The following is a 20,938-nucleotide window of genomic DNA, read 5'->3' as shown; positions in this document are numbered from 1 at the left end:
GCCCAGGGGATTAGGAGGTGGAGCATCTTTCTGTTCATAGACCATCTGGTTTTCCACAAAGCCAGAGGGAGCCCAAACTTTCCTCGGGGCCTGGAGGGAAGTTTTATGATGGAGAATTTTAAGGCAAACAAGAGGGAGTGGTCGGGGAACTAAATGCAGGGAGGAGGGCCAGGTCCCTAAACCATTTCCAAACTCTTGCCCTGGAGCCAGACTTCCTATAGTCCTGTAATAGAAACCTGACCTCTCCTCTGGGGTAATTTGTCAACCAGACCATCTTCCCCTGCTACTCTTTTTGAAGAAACTCAAGATAGGACAGGAGAATTTTAGATTTGAATCCAAGACTCAATAGCCTCTGAGAACAAAGACAATGGTGGTCACATCGCACTTCCTCTCAAGCCCTGAATCTGAGAGAATTACTTATCAGTGTCATCTGTGATCATTGCTTCCCGGCCCACAGCGACAGGAAGAGCACGAAGTGACTTCCCATAGGATCAGGTGTGCTTGAAGATTTGGGGGTAAGTATTTAAAAGGATTATTTCTATACTAAGACAAACAGATTATGAAGTGAAAAGTTCCTATGATCTTCCACTAAAACAGATTTTGAAGAAATTTTGCTGAGCCCTTATAAACTACACCTCCAGGCTCCCAAGGGTACACTCCCTTCGGAATGCACTGTGAAGGAAACTTCACTGGAAAATTTAGAAAAGCATTTTTGTTGGATGGACACACTCACACTGGGGATGGAGGTTACTGCTGGGGAAGGGAGCAGGACGAGGGGGAAAGCTGAGGTCTGCTTTATAGTTGAAATCTTTTACTTCTGTCAGTCAGTGTTAGTCATCTTAGTCGTGTTCGACTCTTTGTGACCCCATGGGCTGTAGCCCACCATCCTTTGTAGACGGAATTCTCCAGGCAAGAATACTGGAGTTGGTTGCCATTCCCTTCTCTCAGGGGATCTTCTCCACCTAGGGATCCAACCCAAGTCTCCTGCATTGCAGGGGGATTTTTGATCATCTGAGCCACCAGGGAAGCCCTTTTCCTCTGTCACAAGAAACAAAAGACAAAAACAACCCCTAACAAAAAGTAAATACACATAGTTTCGGGAGGGAAAACCCCCAGAGTGCTGTTGAGCGACCAATGGCCTACGGCTTGGCTTCACTGAGTGGTGAACGCACCCCCTGACCCCGCCCGCCCCACTGCACCCCATTCCGCGCCTTAAGGGAAGGCGGATGCTTACTCAGGGTAAGCAGATGGGTGAACCAGACCACTTAGGATTTCTGGGGAAGGCAGTATGGAAACAGCAGAGCTCCTGGAGTCGGAGCCCTGTGCTCCGTCCATGAGGTCTCAGGCAAGCCATTCCGGAGAACCCAACTTCCTGACCGTTAAAGACGCTGAACCACCCCGTCCGCAGCGAACTGCAAGGGTGATATGAGCCACACCTGGCACTCAACAAATTTCACTCTTCTTTCCCTAGTGAAGTGCAGTCGGAAAAAATTCTTTCAAACCACTGATGGGGATGAGAAACGATAAAAGGGATGGCGAGGGCCAAGAGGCCCAGAAACCGGGACAGCAGTTATAAGCCGTGTCCGGCTCAGCAAGTGCGGCCACAGGTGCTGAAGGAGCACAGAGCACCCCCCGGCGGCGGGCGGTGCGGGCGCAGCCTCCGGACCACGTGACCACACAGGAAGCGAGACCCTTTCAACCCCGTGTTTAAAGACACACAGCCAGCCGGGTGAGCATTCTGGTTATTTTTAGTTAAAGAAAAGCAGCCTCTTCCAAGGGCGACAAAGTCAGAAGGAAATGGGGCGTGGGCTTCCCACGAGCTCTTGCTGCGAAACCTGGGCGTGGCTTCCTCCCGGAAATCGGGCAGCCGGCCAGGAGGGGCGCGGGGGAGGGGTGCGGCCCACCGGGCCACGGACTGGCCTGGGAGGGCGCCAGCGTGCCTTCCACGTGCCCGTCAGTGGACATGACTAACGCTATTACTCTTGAGGGGCATTAAATTAAGGAATGACGCAGGGAGCCAAGAAAACAGCTTATTCAGTTGGATTCTGAATCACAATCAGGAAATAGTCTTTATCTGCAAGAGAGGAAACATGAAAAAAAGAATCACCAACTGTAAAATGGGAGAAAAACACACCACAAAGCCAATAAATCATTCAATCACCAACTGTAAAATGCTGGTGCGGTGGAGAGGGATAAAAAGCATGGATGCTCAGGCTGCTTCCTGTGGCTGGGAAACAAGATGAACCCGCATGTTTGCTGTGCGGGCTTCTGCACAGGCCATAAGCAAGCAGGCTCCTAACCCTGCCCAGCAGTGGCGCCTGGCAGAGCACCCTCATTTCTAATCTTCCCAGTACCAACAGAGAGGTAGGGTTATCAAGTTTTGGGGTTGGGAAACTCAGGTTCAGAGTTTAAATGAACTGCCTACAGTACTGGTTCTCCAACTAGAGTGCTGGAATAACCGGGAGGGCTGTTTAAAACAACACAGATGGCCCCACTCCAAGGGCTTGGACTCCCTGGGCCTGGGGTGGAGCCTAAAAATTTGCATTTTAACAAGCTCCAGGTGATGCTGATGCTGCAGATTCTGAGAGAACCACTTGTTTAAGGTTACCAGGATAGTTAGTATCCAAGATGGAATTCTAACCTCAACACTGCTGCTGCTGCTGCTGCGAAGTCGCTTCAGTCATGTCCGACTCTGTGCGACCCCTTAGACAGCAGCCCACCAGGCTCCCCAGTCCCTGGGATTCTCCAGGCAAGAATACTGGAGTGGGTTGCCGTTTCAACCCTGCTGGTCTTGGGTTAATGTCAGTTCTGTCACAAGTTCAGTTGCTGGCCTTCCAGAACCTCCTGAACTAGAAAATTTCAAAGGCACCAGGTCAAAGGGGGCCAAAGCACCTGAGTTCCAGCTCTGGGGATCGAGCCAGTCAGAAGGAATGTCCGTTATGAAATCACAGCAAGTCCAAGTCCTCTGGGGTGAGCCTGACTGCCTCTCATTTTACAGAAGAGGAAACGGGAGAAGCAGGGTGTTTAAACTTTGCCCACTTAATAATCACACTCAAACATTTACCAAGGCTTCCCCGTGCTGGCTCTGGGTTGATCCCTTCTCAAACAGCATATCAGTGAATCCTCAAATCACTTTATGAGGCAGGGACCAGTGTTTTCTTATTTTTACTAATGAGAACACTAAGGCTCAGAGAATTAAATGACTTGGCCAAGCCAAGGCTAATACGCCAGGTGGGAGAGCTGAGTTTGACTCAGGTGCTGGGCGCCTCTGGTCTGCCTGTTGCTGAACACCTGAAAACCTTGGCCATATCTGCTTTGTGTCTGTTCAGAGTCAAGCCTAAACCTTGCTTCTTCCCTTGACGATGGACATCTCGGAAGGACCAGCTATTATCTAACAAGTCTCATGGCTAAGCAATCTGTGTAAGTGAAAAATCACTAACAAAAATAGAAATAACAAGCTACCAACACAGCTAATGAATAGATACTATTAGCAATTCCCCTATCTTTTCTTCCAAATAACCAGGCTCCACATTCAATAACAGCACTCCAGTGCTTTGTGGGAAGTAGTGTGTTAAGGCTTGATTGCCCTGTGTTAACTCAGGTGTTCCAAGCAGACATTCTTAGAAGCTTTAAGCCAAGAAATGCTGTCTATGGAGAGTCTGGCGATTTGGAGACATCATTTGTCCTTGCTTCACACTGTGAGCTCCCATGTGGGGGCACGAGGTCTGCTCCGATTTGGAGGGTTGGCCGCCTAACTTTTAGGGGAGTGGAGGTTTGTCTGTAACCACAGAGCATGAAATCTTGAGAGGGATTTGAATTTAAATCTGATCTTAAGCTTTTCTGCTGACCTCGTGCCAACATATTCAACCAGATGAGGCATCCCGAATACCAGAGCAGGACCATCCCCTGCCAGACATTTTTCAGAGATGGAAACAGGTTTGCTGGTGCTCTGTGATTTGCTTAAGGTCAGACTCATAAGAGGTGAAGCTGGAAAAACAGCTGGCGTGCCCGCTGCAGTCTATTTTCTGACAGTATCAGAGACCTCATCATTGGTTGGCCTGAGACCCATTAGACGATGATGATGATAAACAATGTATGTATGTCTTTGGAATAAATGACTCTGAAGTTATTCTATGTTTTCACTTGGAACTGACCTGCTCTGTCCCCAGCCCTCTAGGGAGTGTCCCCAGGAGACCGGGGGCCCCTGTGACTGGCTCTATGGGGCTCTCCTTCACAGCCTTCCAAACAGCACCACTGGGCCGGGACAGGCCTGGGGACAGGAGCAGTGATGCTCTGCTTCAAGGAGGGGCTGGCCCCTCTCAAATTACCTCAGAATTCTGCAGCCAGCCTCCTCGCCGCCTGTGTGGCAAGCCCAGGGCCAGTCACTGTGCCAGCCTTCCCCCTGCCCTCCTTTGTCCAGGCCCCCAATCAATCCTATTACTGACTGCCTTGAAAAAACCTCCGCTCACTAAGTCAAGTCAAACAGCTGAGTTTGGCGCCTGAGGCCTTCTAAATTGGACCACACACATCACCTCCCCTCCTTCCTACACACATCCTGCTGCTCTAGACAGGCTGCACTGCAGCCGCCTCCAACACCTCACGCTCATTCACCTCAGGGCTCAGCCACAAAGCGGACGGTGAGAGAGGAGTAACTGCAGACAGTGCTGGAGGATCTGTCTACCACAGCAGGCCGTGCATGTGAGTGAAGTGGGGCAGGGCAGGTGGCCCTGCTGACCCCTCCTGTGGTCAGGTGCTTAGGGGCACCTCCCAGGGTGAGCATCTCATCACCCTGAGAATAGATGCTAAGACCGGTACTGTTTGCACCACACAGTCCCCTAGTACTCCATGTGAAAACAGAGCAGTCCCTTCCTGTGCTGGAGGAAAGACTGTCTGCATGGGGACCAGAGAAACAGGACTGTATTTAAGAACTGGGCAAACTGATGTTTTTTTGTGTTTTTTTTTAGAATGAATGAGTGCATGGTGGTTTTGCCTCACGCTTTGGTTTAGAATCACTGCATTCTTTTTCCTTCGGGCACAGCTCCAACTCCACCACCACCACCCCCCGCCCCCCCACTCGCTTCCTCTTCACCTGTGCCCTCCTCTGGGAAGCCTTTGCTGACTGCCACAAGCAAGCCTAATCATGCCCTCCTCCATGTGCCCAAGTGCTCCTTGAGTTCCCCCAAATCATGACTGACCAACATACGCGCGCGCGCACACACACACACACGCGCACGCACACGCACACGCACACACACACACACACACACACACACACGTCTATCTCCCCCATGACACTATAATTCCCTACTAGGGCCCAGAACCCGGGACAGGGTCTGCCTAGAGTCACTGTGAATGAGGACTTGCTGGGGATGCCAGCCGGGCTAGGCCAGGTGATGGGACCCTCCAATCTGTACCTTCTGCTCTTCAGGCCTTTCTGTGGAACCCACGGACACACCCACACCCGAAGCCTTCCCGATAGCTACAGAGCCTGCACAGTGAGGGTCTGCTCTCAAGTGGGGATGGGGAAGACCCCTTACCTGGTGCAACCATAATTTCATTTTTCTTGGAGCGAATTCGAAGGAAGGTGAGGTCATTCTGGGGGTCAATTTCGCGCACGGTGCTCCGGGCCTTCAAGATGAAGTTGTGCATGAGGTTGGCGTACTGTGTGGTGGTGGGGTTGTCCATGGTGCTCTTGATGGGAATGCCTGCGGGGAGAGCAGAGACTGAGCAGAACCCTGAGAGTGCCTTTCTGCCCTGCTCCCAGCCCCACACCCAGAAGTCCAGAGCCTAGACTGGCAGTTAACACTCATCGCCCAGTGTTCACTGAGGACTTGACAGGCAAGTGCTGAGCACTTGAAGGATGTTAGCTCCAGTCCCCAGAACTGCTCTAAGGATGGCGTCACCATCTTTACTTGTCAACCAGGCAACAGAAGCTCTGAGCAATGAGGTGGCCTGCTGAGGTCTCACAGCAGATAAACAGAAGCAGTGGGGCCAGGATTCCAATGAAGTCCTGCCGGCTTCACTGCTGGGCTCCCTTCACAGGGCCACATACTGACTGGTTTCCAGAAGCAGAAGGATAGACTATCACTCATAACACTGAGAATATGAACAAAGAACAGTTCCTACAAATCTGTAAATACTGAAAAGTACCAGAAGGTCAGCCCGTGCCAAGACAGAACCATCACTAGTGTTTTAAAGCTCCAGTTCCTAACAAGGATGGCTTAGGGCTCAGGCATAAACACACTGTCTACACACATGATGGTGCCCCCAAGTTAAAGCCTGTTTCTCTGTCTGCACACACCCTTGTAAACAGCGTTGCTACTGCTTTCAATGAGCCCACAAGTGGCCATTCCACAGGGTTAATCATTCCCCTATTGCCGGGGACTCAGGCTGCATTTTTTACTTAATCACCTCGTACTGAACAACATCCTGCACCAAGCCTTTCCTGTTTTGAGGACTGCGTCCTTGCAATGAACTATTAAATGGCCCGCCCTCACTGGACGGTGCCTGTTGTCATGGAGGTGAGGGATGGGGCTTGGCTTGAGACACCTCAGGCCACGACTAGGTCATCAGGAGCCAATGAATCACTGTAACATGTCAGCTAGAGGCTCCAGCGATGGGGCCCCAAGTGCTCACAGTGCACAGGCTCTTGTGACAAGTGTGCCCCAAGTCGCTCCGCACACATCAGTGGCTGGATTTCGGCTCTAGGACCCTGCCATCTGGCCTAGAACTGACCAGCCAAAGGCTCAGCCAAAGACAGTCACCCGCAGACCTACCCATGGGTGGCAAGAAACTGACCAAACCTTGTCTTATTATGGCACAGTGAGTATAGGCAGAAGAGGGCATGGGAGCAGGAGAAGCAGCAGTGAGTCAGAGGCTGCTCTGAGCCAAGTGGAGTTATGAGGACAGGTTGCAGTGATCACTTGCCTCTAAAGGAGAAGATGACCAGGTCACGGGGGCAGATGTTGTGTCCTGGGTGGCAACTAGGTACCCACCAGGGCCCCACGAGGCCTCATTCAGTGGTGGAACCTTCCTTGGGACAGCAGTATAAGCAGCTGGGGAGATGACCAGTAGGAACTCTGAAATCGAGGACCTGGGATTCTCCCCTGGCTCTGCCCCTTCCTGGCTACGTGGCCTTACACAAGTGATCTAACCTAAGCCTCCATTTCCTTATCTGTAAAATCATGCCTGTGCTTCATCGTGCTGCTGGGAGGCCTAAATGTGTCTTAATTCATCTGAAAATATTGAGCAAAAGCATGCACAGAGTAAGTGTTGATTTATTATTGACATTACCCATGCTATAAACCCCATCCCCAGGTAACCTGAGGGGCCAGTCTTGAGGCCTGGCAAAGTCTGGGGGTGGGTGGGGGTCAAGCCCCTTGGCTTTCTTTTTGTATTCCGTCAGGCCACCTTCTCTCAGGTCCCTCTGCCTGGAGCTGTCTTTCCCTTCCCTGCTCTCTCCTGACTCCCGCTGTCCCTCATGTCTCCCTCCACCCCCGGACGTGGTCAGGCGCCCCTGACACCTGTCCCCAGCAGACTGGACGCTCCCGAAGGGCCAGAGGCAGACCTGATGTGCTCACCAGTGTCTTTAGGGAGACTGCATCAAATATTTATGGCTGTTGTTAAAAAATGAGTAGACACAGGTGTGCTTTTAGTAATTCAAATATACTGTCATGAGTGTGATCACATGTCTACCAAGTGAGAGGGTGTGTAAGGGAGAAAAGAAACTAACCTCTTGTTGGCTCACTGTAAAAACGAAAGAAAACATGGAGCTGGCAGGGTGGGGACGGAGGGCAGGGACCAACACTGGGGATAATTTCAAACAAGCACAAGAGAGAATTCCAGATTCACAGGATGCCAGAGCTGGGGAACACCTCAAAGACAGCCGAGTGAGTAGGTGGCCTACTGCAGGCCGTGGCCTCCACAAACGGGGGCTAAGCACCTGCAGTGGTGGCTGGTCACCTCAAAGCCATGATTTCGAATCTGGGGCTCAGATCTGTCAGGTTGTATAGCCAGGTCTGCCCCCCCTCATCAATCAACAATTAAAACACAACAGGTATTTATTGAGAACCAACTTTGTGTCAGCATTACTCTGGGTGCTGGGGATACAGAAATGATCACAAGAGATAAAGCTCTGCCCTCAGGGATTTACACATTTGAGACTTTTATTTTGCCCTGTGTGAGTAGCAGCAGATGGCAGGGGGTCTGGAGGGTACAAATAGGATGTTCCTTACATTCCATTCTTGGTTAAGTCTGCTTAAAGGTACATTTTTATTTTGAAACATCATTTAAATCTGGCCAAGGGTGAGACATCACCAGGCAGTGGCAGGTGGTTGGTAAGCGACTGGGACAAGAGCATGTCCTGATTTCAGAGGAGGGGAGCAATCCCTCCGGGTTGAGCTGGTCAGGGAGGACATCCTGCTGGAAGAGGCAGCTGAACTGAATCACGGAGGTGGAAAGCCCCAGAGGTGTATCAGAGATCCCTAATACAATCACCCTGACTGAGCACCTCTAATGCAAGCCTTCAGAGGGGCTAAGCGTCCCCCAGAGCAGTGAGTTCTGACCACCTCCATCTGTGGCTGGGTGATCCAGGGCAGGTCAACCTGACTGCTCTCAGCTTCTGGTTTGTCATCTGAAAAATGGGCAAATGTCCCTACTTTGCAGAAATGTGTGAAATGTAAATGAGAATCTGAAGAGGGAGATCTATGAATGAACCACAAATTAAAAAACACACAGGGAATTTCCTGGTGGTTCAGTGGTTAGCACGCTATACTTCCACTGCAGAGAGCACAGGTTCGATCCCTGGTCAGGGAACTAAGATCCTGCATGCTGTGTGGCTCTGCCATCAAATAAACAAGCAAATAAACAGACGGATAAAGAAAGAAACACACAAGAATTTTTGACATTCGTGTGGCATTTACTATACATCAGGCACTGTTCTAAAAGCTTCCCTCAGAAAGATAGTGTGACTGTCCACATTTTACAGATGAGAAAACAAGCTGAGAGGTTAAGTGACTTGTTTAAGATCACATAGTTGGTAAGAGAGTAGAGTCAGGATTCACGCCCAGGCAGTCTGATTGCACATTCCACATTAGCTACTGTGCCATACTGCCACATTAGTACACAAAAAGTAAGTGCTCATCAGTATCAAAAAGGTAAGAAGTTGGGGCTCTATTTTCCTAATGAAAAAGCTCAACTTTGAGGGCAGTTTTGCACAAGAATGAAGGCTTGTGGTCTGGAATACTGGTGGCAGTCTAGGGGGTCCCAGCTGGGGAGTCAGCCCCTGGGGCTGTTTCTAAAATGTCTATTTACAGAAGAGTCTCATACCAAGTCTTCTGGGTCTTAGAGCAAGAAGCTCCTTGGAGCAAGGACCAAGGAAGCAGCTTGAGGCGGCTAAGTTCTGAAGAGGGGAAGGGAAAGCCCTGGCCACCCAGCTGATGAGTGGTGGACCTGAGATGCCTCCCATAGTGTCCTCAGGCTCCCCACTCCGCTGCCTCTGAATGCAGTGACCACACGGTTTAATCAGAGCCTGACAAAGCTGGGGCACACATTTTACCTAGCTATGGGCTGGCCGGGGTCTGACGACTTGGAAAACAACATTCTAACTGAGGACATGCCACCTTCAATTTGTTACCCTTGGTGACTTTCATTCTGCTCTATTTAAGCAGGCACTGTTGAGAATTCTGCCATTCCAAAATAAGGCCCAGAATGACAATGCATACACACAGAGGCTCTCCAGGAGCGTCAAACAAAGCCAAGCGGACTGAATGCACTGGGCTGGAGAATGGGGCGGGGGGCCCAGCTGGGGGACCCTGGACACGGCTGGGGACTGAGCCCAGCAGCCACTCTCTGGTCTTTCAGGGAACCCTGTGGGAGAAAGAGCCCAAGTGCGCTCGGACAGACTTGGGGTGAAATCTTGGCTCTATAATGGTGGGAAAATCGAATTTCTAGACTAACTCTTCTCCACTGCAAGATGGAGACAACAGAGCCGCTTCAAGAAATGACAGAAAGGACCTGTCTGTGGAGCACCAGCCCGCGGCCTGGCAGAGAACAGGTGTGTAATAGTATCAGTCTCCTTCTTCATCACGTCTACTGTGGTTTGAGAAAAATTAGCATCTGTACTGTTTTACAGTTGTTGAAATAATGTCCCAGAAGAGGAAGGAAAACTATAGGCCCAAAGCAGCTGACAGCAGTGTGAGACAGCAGAAGAGAAGCAGAGACAACATTAAGGGGGAATGCAGAATGGACACTGGGCTGGAGCTAAAAATTTTGCGTATGTGAACCACGGAGCAAAATCAAAACCCCAAACAGGAACTCGTGAGTAAACAGATGCAAGAGAGTAACAACTATAATTATGACCAAGAGAAAAGGCACTGGACAAGGGCTGACTGAAGAAGTATGGCACACTGAGAAGTATGACGTGTCAGGGCAGTGGGGTAGGGAGGATTTTTCCTTTTTTTAAATTTAGAATTCTAGTAATGGTACTATGAAACTGGAGGTGACTTAAAAAAAAAAAGGATGAGAACTAGATCAGGTACATGAGAGGTTTAGTAAAAAGCAACTGTTATGCCGTGTTGGGCTCTTTTCTGGGGGCCGGCCTGCACTCAGCTCATGGCTGGAAGGAGGGTGTACCTTCTGTGTTTACCACGATGATTCCCTGCACACCCTTCTGGCTCTGGAGTCGTTTCAGGGTCTCCTCCACCTCTGCCTGCCAGAGAGAATAAGACCAAGGTTAGAGCAGTCAGGAAGCCTGGATCAACTCCCTCGTACCCGAGGCAGATGAATCACACCTCCCAACAACAAACAGCTAATACCCGGGCACGTCGCACCTCCTGCAAGCTCCCTGGGACTACCTAGAACAGTCCTGAGGCCACCACCAGCATCGAAACCAACAGTGTGGGGTGGGGCTGCTCCCTCTGCTCACCAGGGGCTCTCTGCCCCTCACTTAGTAGGGAGCAGAACTCAAAATACTATTCCCAGGAGTATAGGCACATCCATGACTCAGCTACTTGGTACAGCTGGGGGACAAACCAGAGGAAACTAATGATTTGAAAAATTCCAAATGGAGGTGTCTAACAGGAAGGAGATACACAGTCATCTGTGGCCTGAAGAGCACATCCCAAAGGAAGCAAAATGATCCCATGAGGATGGACTCGGTGACTGGTAAGCGGGCACCTGAGACAGTGTGACCCAGCACACAGCCAGAGGAAAGGCAGGGGAGGGGCTCGTGAATCCTGCATCGTCAGGAGCTGGTGTGGGTGGGCGACTCTGGCACATGCGATTTGTAAACCGAGTGGACAATCAGACTGTGAGTCCTCACCTCGCCAGGCAAGACCTTCTGTTATTACTCCCATCTCTTCTACCCTTCCCTCCACTCTCCACCTGTATGTCCGTGTCTCCCTGCCCCCACAGCTTTTACCAAACAAGGCCTCTTCTTTGCTGAAATCCCAACAAATTCTTCAGGATCATCTTAGATATCACATCCTCCACGAAGCCTTTACTGATTCCAATTCAGTGGCCTTTGGCCATTTCCGACGGACTCCCTGAACTCTTGACTGTCTCTCTCTCTGGGAATCAGTAAGTGCTGTTTGACTTAAAAGTCTCTCTAATGGTCTGCAGAGCAGGGGCTCAATGAACAGCTGTTAAACTGAACTAGGCCTAACTCCCCCTGTGGATGGAAATTGGTCTTCAAGTGTGTTTGATCTCAGGAGGTCCCTTCTAGACCCATCTAGAATCTAGTGAGATGCTCCTCACAGGCTGAGGGTCAGACTCTTGGACACAGAGGCTCTGTTCACCAAAAGAGAGTGGTACCCCGCCCTCACAGGCTGATGAGCTGGCCCAGAGGAGGAGCTTCTCGGCAGAGGATGGAGACAGCACAAAGAAAGATTGTTTTTCTAGTAGGCCCAAGCCTCACAATCCAGTCACTGCCACCTACTTTCCACTGACGTGTGAATACTCTCAAATGCTGGAGGGAAGGGCAAACAAGTTCCTCCTACAAAATGGCAAAGAGCCTGACGCCTCTGTAATGTGGAGCCTTGGTAAAAGGACATGGCTAGCTATGTGGACTGAAAGTACAACGCAGTGGGTTATGCGTGGATGAGATCTTAATTCATTCATTGGACTTTCACTGAGCTCCGAGCACACACCATTCTGGAGAGGAGTGATAGAGTATTATAGGATAGTGGTCAATACTACACAGTACCCAACCTGACCTGGTAGCCCTCCTGGAATTCATCCTAAGGAAACGATCCGAGAGAACTAAGGGCAAGATGTTTGCTGCAGTGACATCTTTAGTAACAAAAAGCAGAAAGAGCCAAAACTGCCCAACATTTAGGGAAAATGTCAAGGGGATTACGAATGTCCATTCACAGGAATATAACACATTAACGATGGTAATCAGAATATTTATAACACCTTAAAAAGAAAGTGCTTGGGAAATGGCATCCGCGTGAAAACAAGAAGAGGGCTAGAAGGATCACGAATGAAATAAAAAGCCACACCAAGAGTAGGGAATTATAGATAAGGTTTTCTTTTTTTTTAACAGCCTCTTTTATTCTATTATATTATTTTTATTTAAAAACATTTTTTAACCCATCTCTCTGTCTATCCAAGAGATCACAGATCTCTGACATGGGACTACGGAGCTCTGACATTCTCAACATTGCAAGAATAAAAATACCTAAGAATAAGCAGGATGGCAGTTTAGGACATTTCAATCAACGTGCAATCAAACTAGGGATGGGGAAAGCTAAATATGGCAGAATCGAAGTCCAAAATACCCCTGGAGGTTGGAAAGAGAGGCTGAAATGAAAAAGATGAAATTCTGTAAGACAATCATTCGATAACTGTATGGGAATCTTCTATGTGTCAGATGTTGTTTAGGCCTAGGGGTGCTGTGCTGGACACAGTACAACAAAAACCCTGTCCTCATGAAGCTGATTTTGGGGGTGGAGTGGGGCGAGGGAATCAGACATTAAGCAAAAGCATAAATAAAATACAAATGTCAGATTCAGTAGGGATGGGGGATCTGGAAAGCAAGGGGCTGATGGCAATTTTAAACAAGGTGGTCACAGAAGGCCTCGCTAAGGTGATAGTTGAGTAGAGATCTGAAAAGAAACAAAGGAGCTAACCAGGTGGATTTCCAGGGAGAGTGTTCCAGAAAAAATGTAAAGGGGTCAGTGTGGCTGAGGGCAGTGGGTGGGCAGGCAGCCAGAGGAGAGGGAGGCAGGATCAGACTAGATTTCAGCGGTGTCGTAGACCAGAGTGATGACTTTGGTTTTTAAAGGCAGGGGGTATGAGGAGCCACTAGCAGGTTTCGGGTGAGCAATGACAAGCTCTGTTTCATAAGGATGCCCTGGCTGCTGTGTGGACAATGGACTGCAGGGGGCAAGCACAGCCCGCCGGAACCCGGCCTGGCCTGGTGAGTACTGCTCTTTCCGAAAGCGGGCAACCTCCTCTCCCTCACTCACCACTAGATGTAACTAACTCCCAAGTCTCTGGGCTCCGCTCATGAGCCTCCTGTGCGAGGCCTGCTCTGGACACCTGCCCCTCTTCTAGGTACCCAAGGCACCCTGACTCCATGGCACTTATCAGCAATGAGTGTAACTATCTGTTCTGCTTATCTCCTGCTGCTGCTGCTAAGTCGCTTCAGTCGTGTCCAACTCTGTGCGACCCCAGAGACGGCAGCCCACCAGGCTCCTCCATCCCTGGGATTCTCCAGGCAAGAACACTGGAGTGGGTTGCCATTTCCTTCTCCAATGCATGAAAGTGAAAAGTGAAAGTGAAGTCTCTCAGTCGTGTCTGACTCCTATCGACCTCATGGACTGCAGCCGACCAGGCTCCTCCATCCATGGGATTTTTCCAGGCAAGAGTACTGGAGTGGGGTGGCATTGCCTTCTCTGATCTCTTCCTCCAGACCCAAGGAAACCTGGGAGCAGGAACCCAGATATTTTGTAATCCCAGTACCTGGTACAGCTTAATAGATACTTGAGGAACAAATAAAAACCATTTCCTCAACTGTGTTTTACAAAAATCAACCTTTTTAAGTATAGTACCCTGGGCTTACAGTACCCAGCGTGATGAGCGAGGGTCTATATGATCCTGAATTTAATGAGACCCAACCACTGAGATCTAGCTGCTTAAAACGTAAACATGCTTACCAAAAAAGGGAGGACACACAAGTATACCTGACCTACTCAGTATCTGCTACAGGTCAGATATTAGGATGAATGTCTTCAGACACATCTCATCTGAACCTTCCATGGTTAGTATGAGATCCATTTTACAAGGAGGAAACCAAGGTTCAGAAAGAAGCATTTTGCCCAAGGACACACAGAAGGTCAAGAGAAGCATTGAATACACCACCGACCACAAATGAAGATGTCCCCATCCTCACGAGTTCCGATTTTGGTACAAGAGACTTTCAAAAACAAGTGGCAATACTCTTGCAGCGTACAGGGATGGGGGCCGGGGGGCCGGGGTGGGCAGGGGGATGCTTCTTGGATGAGTGTGGTCAGAACACCCAAGGATGTAATCCTTAAGCCAAGAACTAAATGATGAGAAAGAAAAGTACTCCAGAAAGCAGCATGAAAACTAACATAGTGAAATGGGAAGCAGTTTGGCATGTTCCAGGAATAGAGAGAATCGGTATTGGAAGGTTTTTGATTCTCTGCTAATCTGACAAGCAAAACCCAAATAACAAAAAGTCAACCTTTCTTTAATTTTTAAGAATTATCAGTGAGGGGACTTCCCTGATGGTCTGGTGGTTAAGAATCTGCCTTGCAATGCAGGGGATGTGGGTTCGATCCTCAGACAGGGAACTAAGATCCCACATGCCATGGAACCATGACTATTACGCCCCCTGGCCTGGAGAGTCTGTGCCCTGCAATGAAGCTCCCACATGCCACAACTAAGACCCAACACAGCCAAATAAAAAAAAAGAACTATCAATGAGGCTAGTCAGAAAAAAACAAAACCAAAACTTATCAGTGAAGTTAAGCTGGAATTTGACTGTTTGCATCTCTCCTTTTCCAAGTCTTTTGCTTTTTCTACTAATTTTATTGATTTTCAAAAACTCTTAAGTTAGAAATTTTAGATTTCTGCCCATCATATAAATTACACTTCTCCCACTTTTCTAATTTAAGTTAACAGTGTTTTTCAATAATCAGAGGTTCTGAATTTTTATGTAATCAAACTTAATAAAAACCTTTTCCTGGAAGACTAGACAATAGCTTCTCCAGCCTGATCACAGCTAGTAGGGTGGGGTTAGGCCTGGGGGGTGGGGGTCATGAGGTCTACAGGAGGCAGTAGGCACCTGCCTTCAGGAGCAACTGCTTAAAACAAATGTCAGGTTCATCCCTGAAGGAGCCAAGAAAGAAAACAAACGCTGCCAAAGGGACAAGAGCAGCCACAGCAACATTAGCAGATGCAAGAGTCCCAGCCAGGCATTCAAGTCATGCCACCTTTGTCTCTAAAGTCTGTTATCCTTGCAGTGCTGGCCGACTGGTACCAGATGTATCTAAGTGGATATGCAGCCCCTCGGGGTCAGCTTACATCTCCAAATTCCTGCCCTGTTCCTAGAAAGAGCCCGGCTGGGATCCTCAGCACCCCGAGTCTTTATTTCTATTAACATAGGAGTCTGCACCAGAGAAGGGGCCAGGCTCCTGGGTTCTCTAATTTCTAGGTGCATGCTGCTAACAGACAAAAAAACACTCCAAACAAATAAAAAAGTAGCAGTAAAACTCCAGGATTATTTGCTGGTTTGGCACAGGAGGGGTAACCATTGAAGCAAATGATTCACAAAGAAACTGTGACCAATGTGACGACCAAGCATAAAAAAGTTTTAATTTCTGTTAAACAAAAAGAAATTACAAGGAGGGGACAACATCTGCATCAAATACAACAGACAAGAGAGTAATTTCAAAACATCACACAGAATGATTAAGAAAAACAGCAAGTCTCTAAAAATTAAGTGGGCAAAAAGGATAAGAGGAGAAAATACACCTCAGAGAAACCACAAACACAAGAAAAATGTTCAATGTTCCCTGTAAATAAAGACATGAAAATTACAGCAATGCCGAGGTTATGTTTTTGAACACTGGCAGTTATTACGGTAAAACTGGTACAAAGGCAATGAGACCTTTTGGGAAAGCTATAGGACAACACTATTATGAGAACCGTATGTGCTGATCCCCTTGCTTCAAATTCTTTGAGAATTTCTCCTAAGGAAATAATCTAATAAATGTGGGGGAAAAAAAGAAAGAAAAACAAACTACACATTCAGAGACATTCATCACAGCGTTATTTCTACTACTGAAGAACTAGACGCAACCCAAATGTATACCGGGGGGAATGTTTAGCAAATTATGATAAAAATATTTCATTGATTATTATTCAGTCACTAAAAATGATTCATTACAAAGAGAGATAGCAACAAAGTTATATGTCTTTGGGTATTAAAACAAACAAACAAAAAACTAGCAGATGTATCTTGAATGTGAATACATGAACAAAGAGGAAGGAGAATGTACAAAGATGAAAATACTTGTGTGGTGGAGTAAAACTGGATGCTAATTATAGCCGATTTTTATATCACCAGAGTAAAGGGCAATTTGTCATTTTCTACCAAAATGTTCATGGGGTCGCAAAGAGTCGGACACGACTGAGCGACTAACACACACACACACCCCCCAAAATGTTAAAATGTGCACGCCATAAGTATCACTACTACATAATGCTACATCAACATGAGCATGAGTGGAAAAAAAAAAAAAAACAACAGTACTGCAGCACTGTCTGGAGTGAAAAACTGTAAAACATCTAAATGGATATAATGCAATGGAATAGGAAAACAGTCCTATAAAAGAATAAAATAGATTTGTATGTATCAACATGAAAAATATGTTTTTTTTAAATGAACAAAGTTAAAGAATGAGATTATACGTATAACCTAAAATAAGCTTGTGTGTGTGCTTTCTTAGTCATGTCTTACTCTTTCTGACCCCACGGACTGTAGCCCGCCAGGCTCCTCTATACATGGAATTGCCATTTGGTACTCCGAGGGATCCTCCCAACCCAGGAATCGAATCCTTGTCTCTTACACTGGCAGGTGGATTCTTTACCACTGTGTCACCTTGATACGTATAAATACAAACATTCCAATTTCATGTAATAAACATGTTATATACAAATGTGCTTACGCACTAAACAAATCTGGAAGAAGACATATCCAACTGTCAACACTGATCAGCAGAGGGGAGTGAGATGGGGACTACATACACTTTTCTAAGTTACATATTTCCGTAATGGTTGAATTTGTTAAAACATGCATCTAAAGTATGTTTTGCTTTTATGAATACACAATAGCATGGTACAGGTTGCAGGAAGCTCTGATTCGTGTAAGAAAAAGGCGTCTCATATATATATATATATATATATATATATATACATATATATATATATATGAAAAGCTATGACAAACCTAGACAAAGCTATGACATAGCTAGAAAACCTAGACGTTGCTAGAAAAGCTGACAAATCTATACAGCATATTAAAAGCAGAGACATCACTTTGCCAACAAAGGTCCATGTACTCAAAGCTATGGTTTTTCCAGTAGTCATGTATGGATGTGAGCATTGGACTATAAAGCAAGCTGAGCACCGAAGAATCAATGCTTTCGAACTGTGGTGCTGGACAAGACTCCTGAGAGTCCTGGAGAAGATTCCTGAGAATCCCTCAGACTGCAAGGAGATCTAACCAGTCAATCCTGAAGAAAATCAGTCCTGAATATTCATTGGGAGGACTGATGCTGAAGCTGAAACTCCAATACTTTGGCCACCTGATTCGAAGAACTGACTCTTTGGAAAAGACCCTGATGCTGGGAAAGAGTGAAGGCAGGAGGAGAAGGGGACGACAGAGGATGAGATGGGATGGCATCACCGACTCAATGGACATGAGTTTGAGCAAGCTCCAGGAGTTGGTGATGGACAGAGAAGCCTGGTGTGCTACAGTCCATGGAGTCACAAAGAGTCTGACATGACTGAGCAACTGAACTGATATATACATACAGATATAATAAAAGAAACTAACAGTGTTTGTTTCTGAAGAAGACCAAGGTTGGGAGACCGAGGTTGGGGGTCCCAGTTAGGTGGGAGATCTATTTTCCATTTATATCTTTTCAGATTTTCTTTTTAACTGTGTGTAAGATTTATCTGTTAAAAGTTAATTTTTTTCTTTACAGTTTAAAAAGTGATGTGAAAGATGAAGTTACTTCTCTATATTATAACCTAGCTAACTATATAAAGCAAAGTACGTTGCTAAACTATATAGAGGAAAAACTGAAGAGAAAAAGACTAATTGTAATATACCCAATCATAAGTCGTTACTTAACTCCAGATCATGGTATTGTTTCTTATTCCTTTTCCATTTTTCTTATGGTCTTTAAATACTTATATAAGATTTTAAAAAACCATTCACAGGTTTTAAACGTGGGAACGGTTTTAAACCTGATTTAACCTTTAAAAGGTCTTCGCAAGTTATTTTAAAGTTGGGAGGATTAAAAACACAAGAAAACAAACCTGTAATGAGCCCACAGTTCCAGCCAGCAGGGCAAGAACCCCAAGGGTGGATCCCACTCGTTTCTGACTCATGCATCATGTCCCAGCGGCTCAAAAGAATTACGGGGACACAAAGGCAGCAATCAAGCTTCTAGGGTTTAAATCCACCTCCGCCATTTCCTGGGGCAAGACACTTAGCTTCACTGGGATTTAGATTCCAAGTATGTAAAACGGGGATAATGGGTGTACCTACTTATCTATGTAGGTACACCTACATAGTTATGGGGTGTACCTACATGTAGTTATGTAGGTACGGGGAGGCGTTTAGCAGAGCCAGACACGAATTAAGCTTCCAGTAAATGTAATCATTACAGTTACAGTCGTGCAACAAGGTCCAGGATGCTAGGATGCAGGGGTTTGTGGGCAGGCCTCCCCACCTCCGTCCACCCCTAGCTGAGGCCTAAACAACTGCTTCCGGTCAAGGGACTGCCGAATCCGGTGGCCCCGCCTCAGTCCCTTCTGAGTCTGGAGACCCGCGCCGCCCCAGTTCCGCCTTCCAGACAGCTCGGGCCCGGCCCCGCCCAGCCCCGCGGATGCCCAGCCAGGCGCTCAGAGCCGTCCCCGGAGGATGGAAGGCCAGGCTTATGGTGGTGGAAAGTCGTGCTCGGCCACCTCCCGGCCGCCTGCCACAAGCTCCCGGCGGACACTCACCATCTCGGACCGTTCCGGTAGCTCTGCGTCGCCGGCCCTCAGCCCAGTCCCGCAGCCTCTCTGCGCCTGCGCACAACTCCCTGTCAAGGCGGACAGCCTCGATAGCCTATCAGAAACCAGCGTAGGACGGCGGGGCGGGCGGGTAGGCGGATCTTAGTCAGCTCCCTCAGGGTTCGAGGGGAATTTGCCTTGTGCAGTGAGAAAGTGAGCGGCAAGAGAGCAAAGGAGCACTTCAGCTATGGAAAATACCTCACTCCCACTGTGCCGAAAAGATGCTGGTTCGCGTTGTTGGAAGAGGCTTTCAACCCTCGTCTTGAGTTGGCTCTGGGTGGAGGGTGATTAGCGATTCTGAAGGCGGGGGCTGGGGGTGCTGAGGCCTTTGCTCTCAGGTTGAGGCAAAAACAAGGCGCGAAGCCCAAATGCTGTAAAAACGCTAGAAAACCTGGAGTTCGGGCTGGAGTCAAGCGTCCTTGGGGGTCTCCAGAGCGACTCACTTGGGAATATTCCATGCAGGCTCTGAGAAGTGGTCAGGGCTAGCCTGGCAGTCTGCATACTCTGAATCCCTGTGTTCCCTTGGAGGAGCCCCTTCACAGTCTGTGCTCCCTCACCGTCCCAGAGCCCTGTGTGTGTTCCGTCTTTCACAGAACTTCCTGTGGTCTATAGCAGGGAATGATTTACTAATTAGTGAACCTCCGCGTTACTGGGCTGACACCCTCCCTAACTCCAGTAGGCTCAGTTTAGTTTCTTCTAGTCACTGGAGTTTGCTGGATTTCAACAGATGATCTAGCTCCCAAATTTCTTTCCACCGTAGCCTCAGTTGGGGAGGACTTGGTTCTCTTTCCATGGGCGTCCGCACATTAACAGGACTGAATAGTGACTTTACAATGAGTAAACCTGGCAGACACCGTGTTAACCGGAGGGTTCAGGTTAACATAGCTGCAAACGGCACATATTCATACGTGCCCTTTGATACCATGCACCAAGAGTACACCACCTCCGGTTTTGTTTTTTTCCACAAAAATCCATGGCCTTAACTGAGAAAACATTAAACTTGAGGGGCATTCTACAATGTGCCCGGGGAAATACTCTTCAAAAAAAAAAAAAAAAAATCAAGGTCATGAAAGACTAGGAACGAATGAGGGACTGTCACAGGTTGGACGAGACTGAGAAAAGTACTGGTGGAAAAACTGGTGACAGCTGTATAAAGGTTTAAAAAGTTTAGTATAAAAGTTGAGTGTTACTTTATTGATGGTCAAGTTTTTATAATTGTACCAAGTTATATGGGATGTTAACATTGGGGAAAGCCTGGGTGAAGGGTTGTGCAGGAATTCTCTGTACTGTTTTTGCAACAGTTCTGTAAATCTAAAATCATTTCAAAGTAAAGTTTTTTAAAAAAGGATTGGACACAAAGAAATGATTATTGAATGCAGGAAACATTAGAAAAGTGTTTAGCAAGGGAAGAAGGATACAGTGACTGGACCCCAAGATAAGCACAGGAGTATCATCACCATCTTACATATGGTGAACCAGACTGAGAGGGGTGAATGAATTGAACAAGATCATAATCATAAAAGCAAAAAAAAAAAAAAGAAGAACAAAAGAGTATGGCTTATAGTTTATGTGACTGGCTGGAGCCAGAGCAAGAATTAAGGAGGCACTGGAAGGAGTTGGA

The 20,938-nt window shown here is 47.6% G+C and overlaps 1 protein-coding gene across 1 annotated transcript; it reads right to left on the bottom strand.

Moving 5' to 3' along the window:
• Window positions 1–1,747: 1,747 nt before the first annotated feature.
• Window positions 1,748–19,312, bottom strand: DYNLRB1 (dynein light chain roadblock-type 1). Its single transcript, XM_068987577.1, has 4 exons — window positions 19,267–19,312; window positions 10,633–10,708; window positions 5,538–5,705; window positions 1,748–2,074 (listed from the first exon to the last, which is right to left on the bottom strand). The coding sequence occupies exons 1-4, from the start codon at window positions 19,267–19,269 to the stop codon at window positions 2,031–2,033; spliced, it is 291 nt and encodes a 96-aa protein (XP_068843678.1). The 5' UTR covers window positions 19,270–19,312; the 3' UTR covers window positions 1,748–2,030.
• Between the last annotated feature and the right edge of the window lie 1,626 nt (window positions 19,313–20,938).

Source organism: Capricornis sumatraensis, chromosome 15, assembly GCF_032405125.1.
Source record: "Capricornis sumatraensis isolate serow.1 chromosome 15, serow.2, whole genome shotgun sequence".
Classification (NCBI taxonomy): domain Eukaryota; kingdom Metazoa; phylum Chordata; class Mammalia; order Artiodactyla; family Bovidae; genus Capricornis; species Capricornis sumatraensis.
This window is presented reverse-complemented; position numbering and strand designations above follow the sequence as displayed.

What these genes read in the sequence shown, in the direction of transcription:
- DYNLRB1 (XM_068987577.1), bottom strand. An exon ending in CATCGTGGTAAACACAGAAG is followed by an intron (nt 5,706 to 10,632) that starts GTACACCCTCCT and finishes CTCTCCCCGCAG; the next exon opens with GCATTCCCATCAAGAGCACC. An exon ending in TGAAATTATGGTTGCACCAG is followed by an intron (nt 2,075 to 5,537) that starts GTAAGGGGTCTT and finishes CCTCTCTTGCAG; the next exon opens with ATAAAGACTATTTCCTGATT.